The sequence below is a fragment of the Mesoplodon bidens genome (genome assembly GCF_964165515.1).
Source record: "Mesoplodon bidens genome assembly, chromosome: 2".
Taxonomy (NCBI): Eukaryota; Metazoa; Chordata; class Mammalia; order Artiodactyla; family Ziphiidae; genus Mesoplodon; species Mesoplodon bidens.
Genome location: NC_138177.1, coordinates 184,801,190 through 184,814,652, shown reverse-complemented (window position 1 = coordinate 184,814,652; position 13,463 = coordinate 184,801,190). Strand labels below are relative to the sequence as shown.

Genomic DNA, 13,463 nt, shown 5'->3' with positions numbered 1-13,463 from the left:
AACACACCATTGTAAAGCAATTATACTCCAATAAAGATATTAAAAAAAAAGAGCAGGGCCTCCCTGGTGGCGCAGTGGTTGAGAGTCCGCCTGCCGATGCAGGGGATACGGGTTCGTGCCCCGGTCTGGGAGGATCCCATATGCCGCGGAGCGGCTGGGCCCGTGAGCCATGGCCGCTGGGCCTGCGCGTCCGGAGCCTGTGCTCCACAACGGGAGAGGCCACAGCAGTGAGAGGCCCACATACCGCAAAAAGAAAAAAAAAAAAAAAAAAAGAGCATGCAAATGATTCAGTGGAGGATTCTTTTTACTTACCCCTAAACTAATTTAAAAAACAACAAAGAATAAGGATACCCATTTGGAGAATCCCACGAAAAGCAAACAAAGCATGCTGTGCGTCTACGTAAGGAAATAAACGGTCACAGGATTTTGACCGAGAGCATGACGGTGAAAGACAGTGAACCTTGCCAACCTGGACTTCAGCCTGCATCTCCTTTAGTGCCGCCAACTGCCCTTGTAAAGTTTTAATTTCTTCTTTCTTGCGTTTTTCTGCTTCTTCTGTAGCCGCTCTTTTCTGTGCCTGGTATGAAATGATTTTCCGTTAGAATTGATTTTTAGGGTAGTGTTGGAAATTGTGTGATAAGTTATAGCATACAAATTATGTTTCTTATGTATTATAATCGTCACTAAGACTAATACTATAGCTAGGATTAAAAGAAAATCCACCAGATTCATCTAATAAATGTTTACTGTTTTTTTTTTTTTCTTTTGGAATTAAAAAACTTTAAAAAAATTTTATATTGGGGTATAGTTGATTAACAGTGTTGTGTTAAATGTCTCCTGTTGATAAACACTGCAGGTGTCCTCCCGGCCATCAACATCCCTACACAGACAGGGTGGAAGAGCCAGGACGCGGGCTCAGGGACCAGTGTCCTCTGTGTGCTGTGTTTCCCGTCCCCATAGCCCCGTGAACGATGTGTCAGTTTACTCACGTACCAAGTCACTTCTTAAACCCGGGACCAGGTCATAACTTCAGGGAAGTTAACTCACCTTAATTTCAGCATCTGTAGGTCTGCCGTCTATCGTAGCAAATCCCTCAAAAAGTGTCTTATAGAGGACGCTCCTGCGGGTTGCACTCTCCTCGGGAGGGAGGCACTCCAGGACCAGAGCCCGGTGCTGCGCATACAGGTCCAGGATCATCCTCACCGCCGAATCCCGCACCTTGTGCTCCCTGTGCTCCAGGGCCCGCACTGCGAACTAAGAAGAGGGTCGGGACGTGCTCTTGTTACTGGGTCTCAAAATAGCCACGTTTATTTCTTCTGGCATAAAAGAAACATAGGGACATCATGGACATTTGAAAAACATAGACGACAACGCCCACGGAATTCCAGCTATTAAGATACAGAGTTTTCCTCACTTCCTTTACTTTACATGTGCCGCTGAACTCATGTTGTATGTACAATTATTAGTGTTTTGCTTTTTCCTACTTCAGGTATTAAATAGCATTTTTAAAGTTACATCCCCCCAGAAACTTCATATTAAGTATTAGATAATATTTCAATCATAAAGAGGAAATATAATAAACTGCATGCCTCCACCATCTAGATTAACCAATGTTTATCATTTTTGCCATGTTTGCTTCAACTCTTTCTAAGAAACAGAACCCTAGGACTATGGTGCAAGTCCCCTTGAAGTCTCCCTGGCCCCCTGGCCCCTCCCACCCTCCTCCCCCCTCAGAGGCATCAGTGTCCTGAAGCTGGAGGGCACGCACCCCCCAGACGTCTTCACTTGCTGCACAGTGTACGTGCCGTGTGCGTGTGTACACGTAGGATTTTTGTTTGACATTATAAATGATTCACTGTGCTTATCATTCTGACACTTTATTTCTTCTTATTCAATGTTCCTTTTTCAAGATCTGTGCATGACCTTGACGTAGGCAAACGACCCACCCCATCCATTTTAAGCGCTTTAGTGTCATCCGAACACTTCACAATACCCCGACGTTCCCATGTATAGTAAACCCACGTCCCCTCCTGGTCCTTTGGGCGTCGGCCCCTCACTGGCTGGGCTTCCTCACTTCCTGTGCCTCCGCCTGCCACACACTCAGGTTTAACCCCAGACCTTGTCCTTCCCAACCCCTGCACCAACTCGAGAAGTTCTGACCGTGAGGACCCCCCGGGATGATCACCTCCTGCCTCTCCAGCTCACCTGTCTGCACTCTCTACCGTCTGCCACCTCCCACGAGTCTTTCCCGCCCCACGTGTCCATCACCAAGTCACCTCCGGCATCCCTGCAGGCCCTCAAATCTGGGGCCCCTCCTCCTCTGTGTTCCCAGGTGAAGCAGAAGGTGCTGTGGGCTCGGGAATTGTGCCAGCTGGTTTCATGCTGGACTTTGGGCCATGGCGACCCTGGGGTCCTTGGCATCATGCAGTAAACTGACCCGTGACGTTTCCTGGTCGGTTTCCCTGCTCAGAGGTCAAGGGCAGCATCTCATACTTCCTGCTTGCCTCTCAAACCTCCCCATCCACTCTCGGCTTTGAGCCAACGCCCTCCTGTTGAGAGGCTGGCTGGCAGCTGCCCGGCTCTGAGCCGAGCCGTCCGAGCAAGCACTGCGGCCCCATTCCGTCGGCTGCTTGGGGGCTTTGTTCCTTCAATTAAAGCCTCACCCCCACCTCCAACTTTTACTCATTTCTCCTCCTTCTTAAACTCTCCGTCTGGATCAAGCCCACTGCATGTAGACGGACCAGCACCGGGTGACGTGCTCACCAACCCAGTTTCCCACTTCCTTGGGGCACAGTTGTACACGCCTCCCGGGCCCTGCAGTGAGGATGGGGCCACCTCAGTGGATGGAAATGTCTGAGAGTGGCTCGGCCTGTGGACACCTCCACTCACAACCTCTAGTCACCCTCCTCCGTTCAGTGACCTTGGAGGTCACGTGTGAAGCCGTGGCATCACACCGGGAGGAGACGGAGCCCCCGAGCGCCCACAGAGCAGAGCGGCTTCTGTCCCCACAGATGGCACCGGCCACAAGAGACAGCAGTGAGCCTCTGCTGTGTCACTGCCCTGAAGAGTGTGCATCTGTGATGGCGGCACAGCTTACTGGACCAAAGCTTACGCTGGGATCCTGACATGGGTGTGGCCCTAACAAGGATGTAAGCATGTGGGGCCGGCTTATGGTCTGTGCTGGGGAACGAGAAAACTGACGTGGAGGCAGGACAGACAGTGGCCACGTGATGCAGGGCAGGACAGGGGACACTGATCCATACTCAGGAGGAAGTCCAGGGGCTATAAGTGAACGGACACAATCAGTGTTCACTTCTGGGGCTCATGGGGCTGTCCAAAGCACAGAACATGCACCTCCTTCCACAGATCTGCCACCCGCTATGACACGGCGTCATTGCTTGCAGAGCTTGCTTCCCTGGGGACACGGCTCTGCACGGCTCACGTCCCGACACCATGGTGCAACCGGCAGCGCGACTCCAGCGCCCTCATGTGTCAGAGGAAGCGGCGACGTTCCGAAATTGCCCCCCACCTCCGCATGAAGCCGACACCAGCCAGACGCTTGCCATGCTCCAGCCACCAGCTTGGGGCCCAGGCTGCGGCGGCCACCCTGGGGCACTTACCCGCATCACGCTGTCCACGGTGAAGCCCATGCCCTCCGTGCCCAGGTCCCGCAGCAGCCGGGACAGCAGCGCCATCTGGCTCATGGCCAGGTGAGCCGAGGAGTTGGCTTTTAATGGCTGGACCAGGTAAGATGGGATAAGCTGGAGAGACTTCACTTCCTTAAACAAGGCCATTTCCTATAAAAACCAACATCATTTGTTAAGTTTTACTGGAAAATGCTAAGGGCAACTTAGTGCCATCCGCAAAGTAAACACTGAAGGAAAAAACAGGAAACAAAAACTGACAGTGAAAAATGGCAGTAAAATCACTGATCTATAAGCTCATATTTCTATTTAAGATGTAATAACAATTAAAAACAAAAACCAAAAGCATCAGAAATAAAAACCACGATCACCTGGAGATTAATGAAAGCTTTACAGCAAATGTGATCGGTAACTTAAGGTTTCTCTTCTCAGGATTTCACATCCTGGAGAAAAAGGTTTTCTAATTTCTAAAATTCTGAAAGAAATTAGTCCTACTGCGAGAACCACCATTTCGGTATTTATTTAACATCAGCCAAGCATGTAAACCACACACAATACTCCAGGTGAACAGACTCCTGATGGGTTTAGATGAAGGAGGGTAAGTACCTCCACACAGTCCAACGTCTCCAAGTGAGCAAGTCTTCCCATAACTAAGATTTCATCATTTAATTAGCCAGATGCAGAAAAAGAAAAAAAGGTAAATTATTAAAGAAAAAGATGGAAGAAACAATAAAATATTGATAAAATATGAGATGTAATATAGAAAGACGTCTGTTTTTAGCAGGCCTGCAGGCCACACTACCCAAAACACCCTCATTTTGACAGTACAGTTAACTCTCTCTCTGGGCCCGTGAGTAGCTCTGAACCAAAGGAAAGAAGAAAGAGGAAGGACAGCCCCTCAGAGCAGCATGAACAGTGAACTCGCACATGACACACAGATGCTGAGGACACGGGGATGGAGGGTCGGTTGCCCAGATGCTGGTGCAGAACGAGAACAGCTCCCAAGCAGAGGACACTCAGCACCACCACTGTCTCAGAGGTGGATGTGGCTTGAAAATAATTAGCTGCATATTCAATGCATCCTTTGAAAGATTTCCCCCAAATAGTATCACTTACTTGTTTTCTCTGAAAATTTAAGTTCATTAAACAAAACAAGATCAGTGGTTCTTCATGTTGGAGAAACTATGGCAGCTTTGGGTTCCTTCCCTAGAAACCCGTGCACACTCGCAGCACTGTGACATTCGAAGAGCTCGCAGACTTTCTGAATCTTAATTTGAGATCTCCTAGACCAGATCGAGTCACTAATTTAAAGAGAGCAAAGCATATTCTCACACTGCTCGTCTAAGCGTGTGCCCCAAACTGTTTTTTAAACTTGTTATTGGAGTATAGCTGATTTACAATGTTGCCTTATTTTCTGCAGTAGAGCAAAGTGAATCAGTTATATATAAATACATACCCAGTCTCTTTTAGATTATTTACCCATATAGGTCATTACAGGGTACTGAAAAGAGTTCCCTGTGCTATACAGTAGGTCCTTATTAGTCATCTATTTTATATATAGTAGTGTGTATATGTCAATCCCAATCTCCCAATTTATCCCTTCCCCCGTGCTTTCCTGTTTTCTATGTCTGTGACTCTCTGTTTTGTAAATGTTCATTTGTACCCTTTAAAAAAATTCCACATAAAAGCAATATCATATGATATTTGTCTTTCTGTGTCTGACTTACTTCACTTAGTATGATAATCTCTAGGCCCATCCATGTTGCTACAAATGGCATTATTTTGTTCTTTTTTATGGCTGAGTAATATTCCATTGTATATATGTACCGCATCTTCTTTACCCATTCCTCTGTTGATGGACATTCAGGTTGCTTCCATGTCCTGGCTATTGTAAATAGTGCTGCAATGAACATTGGGGTGCACGTATTGTTTTGAAATATGGTTTTCTCAGGGTATATGCCCAGTAGTGGGATTGCTGGGTCATGTGGTAGTTCTATTTTTAGTTTTTTAAGGATCCTCCATACTGTTCTCCATAGTGGCTGTACCAATTTACTTTCCCACCAACAGTGCAAGAGGGTTCCCTTTTCTCCACACCCTCTCCAGCATTTATTATTTGTAGACTTTTTAATGACAGCCATTCTGACTGGTGTAAGGTGATACCTCATTGTAGTTTCGATTTGCATTTCTCTAATAATTAGCTATGTTGAGCAACTTTTCAAGTGCTGTTTGGCCACTTGTATGTCTTCTTTGGAGAAATGTCTGTTTAGATCTCTTGCCCACTGTTTGATTGGGTTTATATATATATATATATATATATATATATATATATATATTGAGCTGCATGAGCTGTTTGTATACTTTGGAGATTAATCCCTTGTCAGTTGCTTTGTTTGCAAATATGTACTCCCATTCTGTGGGTTGTCTTTTCATTTTGCTTATGTTTTTTTTGCTGTGCAAAAGCTTTTAAGTTTAATTAGGTCCCATTTGTTTATTTTTGTTTTTATTTTCATTACTCTAGGAGGTGGACTGAAAAAGATCTTGCTGTGATTTATGTCAAAGAGTGTTCTGCCTATGTTTTCCTCTAAGAGTTTTATAGCGTCTGGCCTTACATTTAGGTCTTTAATCCATCTTAAGTTTGTTTTTGTGTATGGCATTAGGGAGTGTTGCAATTTCATTCTTTTACATGCAGCTGTGCAGTTTCCCCAGCACCACTTACTGAAGAGACTATCTTTTCCCCATTGTATAGTCCTGCCTCCTTTGTCATAGATTAGGTGACCATAGGTGAGTGGGTTTATCTCTGGACTTTCTAGCCTGTCCCATTGATCTGTATTTCTGTTTTTGTGCCCGTACCATACTGTTTTGATGACTGTAGCTTTGTAGTATAGTATGAAGTCAGGGAGCCTGATTCCTCCAGCTCCATTTTCCTTTCTCAAGATTGCTTTGGCTATTCGGGGTCTTTTGTGTTTCCATACAAACTAAAGATTTTTGTTCTAATTCTGTGAAAAATGCCATTGGTAATTTGATAGGGATAGCACTGAATCTGTAGATTGCTTTGGGTAGTATAGTCATTTTGACAAAATTGATTCTTCCAATCCAAGAACATGGTATATCTACCTGTTTGTGTCTTCTTTGATTTCTTTCATCAGTGTCTTAGAGTTTTCTGCATATAGGTCTTTTGTCTGCTTAGGTAGGTTTATTCCTAGGTATTTTATTTTTTGTTGCAAAGGTAAATGGGATTGTTTCCTGAATTTCTCTTTCTGATCTTTCGTTCTTCGTGTACAGGAATGCAAGAGATTTCTGTGTATCAATTTTGTATCCTGCCATTTTCATCAAATTCATTGATGAGCTCTAGTAGTTCTCTGGTAGCATCTTTAGGATTTTCTAGTTATGGTATCATGTCATCTGCAAACAGTTCAAGTTTTACTTCTTCTTTTCCATTTGGATTCCTCTTATTTCTTTTTCTTCTCTGAATGCCATGGCTAGGACTTCCAAAATTGTGTTGAATAAAACTGTTGAGAGAGGACACCTTGTCTTGTTCCTGATCTTAGAGGAAATGCTTTCAGTTTTTCACCATTGAGAATGATGTTTGCTGTGGGTTTGTCATATATGGCCTTTATTATGTTGAGGTAGGTTCCCTCTATGCCCACTTTCTGGAGAGTTTTTATCATAAATAGGTGTTGAATTTTGTCAAAAGCTTTCTCTGCATCTACTGAGGTGGTCATATGGTTTTTATTCTTCAGATTGTTAATATGGTGTATCACATTGATTGATTTGCATATGTTGAAGAAACCTTGCACCCCTAGAATAAATCCCACTTGATCATGGTGTATGATCCTCTTAATGTGTTGTTGGATTTGGTTTGCTAGCATTTTGTTGAGGATTAATTCTATGTTCATCAGTGATGTTGGCCTGTAATTTTCTTTTCTTTTTTTGTAGTATCTTTGCCTGATTTTGGTATCAGGGTGATACCAAATATCACCCTGGGAGTGTTCCTTCTGCAATTCTTTGGAAGAGTTTCAGCAGGATAGGTGTTAACTCTTCTCTAAATGTTTGATAGTATTAGCCTATGAAGCCATCTCGTCCTGGACTTTTTTGTTCACGCTGCACAGCATGTGGAATCTTAGTTCCCCAACCAGGGATGGAACCCATGCCCCCTGCAGTGGAAGCACAGATTCATAACCACTGGACCACCAGGGAATCCCGTTAGAAGTTTTTAAATCACAGTTTCAATTTCAGCACTTGTGATTGGTCTGCTCATATTTTCTATTTCTTCCTGGTTCAGTCTTGGAAGGCTGTACCTTTCTAAAAATTTGTCCATTTCTTCTAGGTTGTCCATTTTATCGGCATAAAGTAGTTTGTAGTAGGCTTTTATGATCCTTTGTATTTCTGTGGTCTGTTGTAACTTTTCTTTTTTATTTCTAATTTTATTCATTTGAGTCCTCTCCCTTTTTTTCTTGGAGTCTGGCTAAAGGTTTATCAATTTTGTTTATCTTCTCAAAGAACCAGCTTTTAGTTTCATTGATCTTTGCTATCTTTTTCTTTGTCTCTATTTCATTTATTTCTGCTCTGATCTTTATGATTTCTTTCCTTCTACTAACTTTGGGTTTTGTCCTTTCTCTAGTTGCTTTAGGTGTAAGGTTAGGTTGTTTATTTGATATTTTTCTTGTTTCCTAAGACTGTATTGCTGTAAACTTCCCTCTTAGAACTGCTTTTGCTGTGTCCCACAGGTTTTGGATTGTTGTGTTTTTGTTGTCATTTGCCCCTAGATATTTTCTGACTTCCCCAGTGATCTCTTGGTTATTCAGTAGTGTATTGTTTAGCTTCCATGTGTTTGTATTTTTTAGTTTCTTTCCTGTAACTGATAGTCTCACAGCATTGTGGTTGGAAAAGATACTTGATACAATTTCAATTTTCTTAAATTTATCAAGGCTTGATTTGTGACTCAAAATATGGTCTATCCTGGAGAATGTTCCATGAGCACTTGAGAAAAATGTGTATTCTGTTGTTTTTGGATGGAATGTCCTATAAATATCAATTAAGTCCATCTTGTTTAATGTATCATTTAAAGCTTGTGTTTCCTTATTTATTTTCATTTTGGATGATCTGTCCATTGGTGAAAGTGGGGTGTTAAAGTCCCCTACTGTGATTGTGTTACTGTCGATTTCTCCTTTTATGGCTGTTAGTATTTGCCTTATGTATTGAGGTGCTCCTATGTTGGGTGCATAAATATCTACAACTGTTATATCTTCTTCATGGATCAATCCCTTGATCATTATGTAGTGTCCTTCTTTGTCTCTTGTAACAGTCTTTATTTTAAAGTCTATTTTGCCTGATATGAGTATTGTTACTCCAGCTTTCTTTTGATTTCCATTTGCATGGAATATCTTTTTATGTCCTCTCACTTTCAGTCCATATGTGTCCCTAGGTCTGAAGTGGGTCTCTTGTAGACAGTGTATATATGGGTCCTGTTTTTGTATCCATTCAGCCAGTCTGTGTCTTTTGGTTGGAGCATTTAATCCATTTATATTTAAGGCAATTATCAATATGTATGTTCCTATTGCCATCTTCTTAATTGCTTTGGGTTTGTTTTTGTATATCTTATTTCTTCCCTTCTTCTTTTACTGTCTTCTTTTGTGGTTTGATGACCATCTTTAGTGTTGTATTTAGGTTGTTTTTTCTTTTTTGTGTGTGTATCTATTGTAGTTTTTTTGGTTTGCATTTCCCATGAGGTTTAAAAAAATTATTTATTTATTTATTTATTTATTGGCTGTGTTGGGTCTTCGTTTCTGTGCGTGGGCTTTCTCTAGTTGCAGTGAGCGGGGGCCACTCTTCATCACGGTGCGCAGGCCTCTGTCGTGGCTTCTCTTGTTGCAGAGCACAAGCTCCAGACGCGCAGGCTCAGTAGTTGTGGCTCACGGGCCTAGTTGCTCCACGGCATGTGGGATCTTCCCAGACCAGGGCTCGAACTCATGTCCCCTGCATTGGCAGGCAGATTCCCAACCACTGCGCCACCAGGGAAGCCCTCCCTTGAGGTTCTGATATAGCAGTCTATATATAAACAAGGTTGTTTTAAGTTGCTGGTCTCTTACTTTCCAATGCAATTCCCATTTCCTGCATTTGTGCTCTCCTCTTCTCACGATTACTGGTTCTGATTATCATATTTGTGTGTGGATGATTTGCTCCTTTTAGTGTACGTTTGCCTTTACTAGCGAGCTTTCCCATTTCTTAGTTTTCTTGTTTGTAGAAACAAGAATATTCCCCCCCATCCCCCCACCCAGAGAAGCTCCTTTAGCATTTGTTGTAAAGCTGGTTTGGTGGTGCTGAGTTCTCTTAGTTTTTGCTTGTCTGAAAAGCTTTTGATTTCTCTGTCAAACCTGAATGACAGCCTTGCTGTGTAAAGTATTCTTCGTTGTACGTTTTCCCCTTTCATCACTTTAAATATATCCTGCTACTCCCTTTTGGCTTGTGGAGTTTTTGCTGAAAAATCAGCTGATAACCTTCTGGGCATTCCTTTGTATGTTATTTGTTGCTTTTCCCTTGTTGCTTTTAATATTTTTTCTTTGTATTTAATTTTTGTTAGTTTGGTTAATATGTGTCTTGGCATGTTTCTCCTTGGGTTTATCCTGTATGGGACTCTCTGCACTTCCTGGACTTGGGTGACTACTTCCTTTCCCATGTTAGGGAAGGTTTAAACTATAATCTCTTCAAATATTTTCTCATCCCCTCTTTTTCTCTTTTTCTCCTGGGACCCCTATAATTTGAATGTTGGTGTGTTCAATGTTGTCTCAGAGGTCTCTGAGAGTGTCCTCAATTCTTTTCATTCTTTTTCCTTTTTCTGCTCCTTGGCAGTTATTTCCACCATTTTATCTTCCAGCTCACTTATCCATTCTTCTGCCTCAATTATTCTGCTATTGATTCCTTCTAGTGCATTTCCCATTTCAGTTACTGTGTTGTTCATCACTGTTTGTTTGTTCTTTAGTTTTTCTAGGTCTTTGTTAAACATTTCTTGTATCTTCTCCATCCGTGCCTCCGTTCTTTTTCTAAGATGTTGGATCATCTTTATTACCATCATTCTGAATTCTTTTTCAGGTAGACTGCCTATTTCCTCTTCATTTAATTGTTCTTATAGGTTTTTACCTTGCTCCTTTGTCTGCAGCATATTTCTCTGTCTTCTCTTCTTTCTAATTTACTGTATTTGTGGTCTCCTTTCGCAGGCTACAGGGTGGTAGTAGTTCCTCTTGCTCCTGGTGTCTGCCCCCTGGTGGGTGGAGCTGGGTCTTGTCCCTCTGGTGAGCAGGGTTGTGTCAAGGGGTGTGTTTTGGGGTGTCTCTGAGCTTAGTATGACTTTAGGCAGCCTGTCTGCTAGTGGGTAGGGCTGTGTTCCTTTCTTGCTGGTTGTTTGGCCTGAGGTGTTCCAGCACTGGAGCCTGCAGGCTGTTGGGTGAAGCTGGGTCTCGGTGCCAAGACAGGGACCTCCAGGAGAGCTCACACTGATTAATATTCCCTGGGGCTGGGAATTCTCTGGTGGTCCAGTGGCCAGGACTTGGCACTCCCACCACGGTGGCTTGGGTTTGACCCCTGGTTGGGGAACCAAGATCCCGCAAGCCACACAGTGCAGTGTGCCCCAGACTCTTAAACGCTCACTTCTATCTTAGTTTCCCCCAGTGCCCAGGCTAGAGGAGGTGTGTTTGCTGAAAGAGTAAAAATATTTAGATCAAGACCATTATACATCTTTTTTTCACCCCATTTTTCTATTCTGATTTAATTCTCCATATATTTTTATTTATTTAAAAAATTAATAGTGTACGTTGAATAAGAAAAACACTAGAAAAAGCAAACTGTACATTTTAATCATGTTTAAGGCAACATTTACCTGGTTTAGAACATAAGGAAAATATGATGGTGAATCACTAAGGATAATCTATGATGCTCTTGAGTAGACAGGATCTTGTAAGGTATTAAGAAAGTCAAGTATCTGTAGTTATATTTTTATTATTTATGGTTTCAAATTCTGTGGTGAAGTTCATACCTGAATAAAATTGGAAGCTATAACACGGAGGCGAGCAGAAGAATCTCCAGTTCTCGTGAGCAGAACAGGAATGGTCCTTTCCACACAGTGAGTTGTTTCAAGCTTACCCAGTTTATGTTTAGGAATATATTGTGTGATTAACATTTTCAACAATTTCAAAGATGCCTGAAAGACCTAAGAAAAAAGTGATAAGAACAGATGAGCCACTCTAACTGAATTCCACCAACAGAAAACATGAAATTTACTATTAGTTATAAACACGAACGTTACGCTGAAAACTACACGCTGTCTGAAGGACTGCAAATGGCCAACTGAAAACTGCCCTGTGAGCACAGTGCCCTGCATACGGAAGGCACGGGCTCTTATCTCCCACATGTCATAAAGTCCCCGATATCTCTCCACGAGCCAAATATCTGACATTACTGCTGAACTGCATGAGCTCCTGTGTGAATGCAGACGACAGTGTAATTGTGGGATGTTCATCCTTAAGGCCCTTTCAGGGTCAGGAGAAGTCAGTGGTAACTCCCAAGCTCCTCAGGTGTCATGAAGAACAAAAACATAAAGGGGCATGTATCAGTCGTGGTGGCCAGGGCTCTGTGCACATGGGACCAGAGGGCACGGCCCACGGGGACAGACCTCAGACTCCTTAGCGACCACGTTCCTTCCTCGAGAGCTTCATTCCTAGTGACACCACATGTTAGGTGACAACAGTACTGGGGACCAGGCTGCCTCTTGGGTTACCCTGACCTCCTGGGGACATCCCGGCAGCTCTCTGGCAGACACGGGGGCCCCTGAGGGGCGGGCGGGGACTCACTGGGGTCACGATGTCTCGGATGGCTCTCCTGATGAGGAATACGGCCGCCCTCAGCGTGCTCTTCAGGTCTTCCTTTGGGGTTGCTGCCGGTTCATCCATCAGCTGTTTATACAGGGCGAGCAGCGCGTCCTCCCGGTGCGACCATGTTTTGGAATAGGCCCCGGCCACCTGGGAGGGCGGGAACTGGCCCCTCAGAGTGGGCACTTGGCCACAGCCCCTCCCCAGCAGCCCCGGCAGTCCCAGCAGCCTGCACCCTGCACCCCCGGCCTTGGTTTGTTTTAAACCAAGACACAGCTTTTCTAATAACAGGACCTCCACCCACTAGGTATGTGTATTTGGAGAAATACTCCTCCTAATGTGGGAAATTTAAGTTTATGTTAAAACATGGAATGCATTAAAAGTTCCAACACGAGAATCTTTTGAGGCTGGTGACACGCTCATGTTTTGGTTGCTCTGCTGTCCTCTTCCCTGGAGCTGGCGGTGCTCTCAGGCGGGAGCTGGTGTTGGACCCCAGCCCTGTCAACGCCACAAAGAAGGCCCAGGCTTAAATGGATACTTGTCATGAAATCTGAAATTCTAGCTTATGCTTGTGCTGCTTCACATAAGGAGTAACTATCAAAAGACTTTTCCACTGAACAGTGAGGACAAAGGGCAGTTGCAGCATCAGGACCAGCAAGCCTGGGAGCCCTGTGGAGCCGCCCGCCCCTGCCCGTTGTTTGCAGGCTGTTTATACGAGCTTCTGTTCTTACCAAGGCCTCTCCCAGCACGTCCACGGCAGAGCTGGCTTCGTGCAAGGCCTTCTCTGTTAGAGGCTCAGGCTCGTCCACGGTGCCCGCTCTGGGAGGTTCGCTGCTGTCCGTGTCCCTCTTCTCTGGCTCCGTGGCCACTGCCCCAGTCTGCTTGCGGGTCGCGGGAAGGGGCCGCTCATCGTAGGGCAGGGACTCGAGCTGCGGGAGGACAGGGCGGCTGCCGGGCT

General features: G+C 44.2%; 1 protein-coding gene across 3 annotated transcripts in view; it reads right to left on the bottom strand.

The window, feature by feature from the left end:
* Positions 1-13,463, bottom strand: part of CEP104 (centrosomal protein 104) — a 54,591-nt gene that overhangs the window by 16,406 nt on the left and 24,722 nt on the right. For all 3 annotated transcript variants that reach the window (XM_081226080.1, XM_081226081.1, XM_081226082.1), the window contains 6 exons: positions 13,237-13,434; positions 12,488-12,655; positions 11,674-11,847; positions 3,621-3,797; positions 1,048-1,254; positions 470-577 (listed from right to left, as the gene is read on the bottom strand). In XM_081226080.1, the coding sequence (XP_081082206.1) occupies positions 470-577; positions 1,048-1,254; positions 3,621-3,797; positions 11,674-11,847; positions 12,488-12,655; positions 13,237-13,434 (1,032 nt within the window). The remainder of the gene's footprint in view (positions 1-469; positions 578-1,047; positions 1,255-3,620; positions 3,798-11,673; positions 11,848-12,487; positions 12,656-13,236; positions 13,435-13,463) is intronic.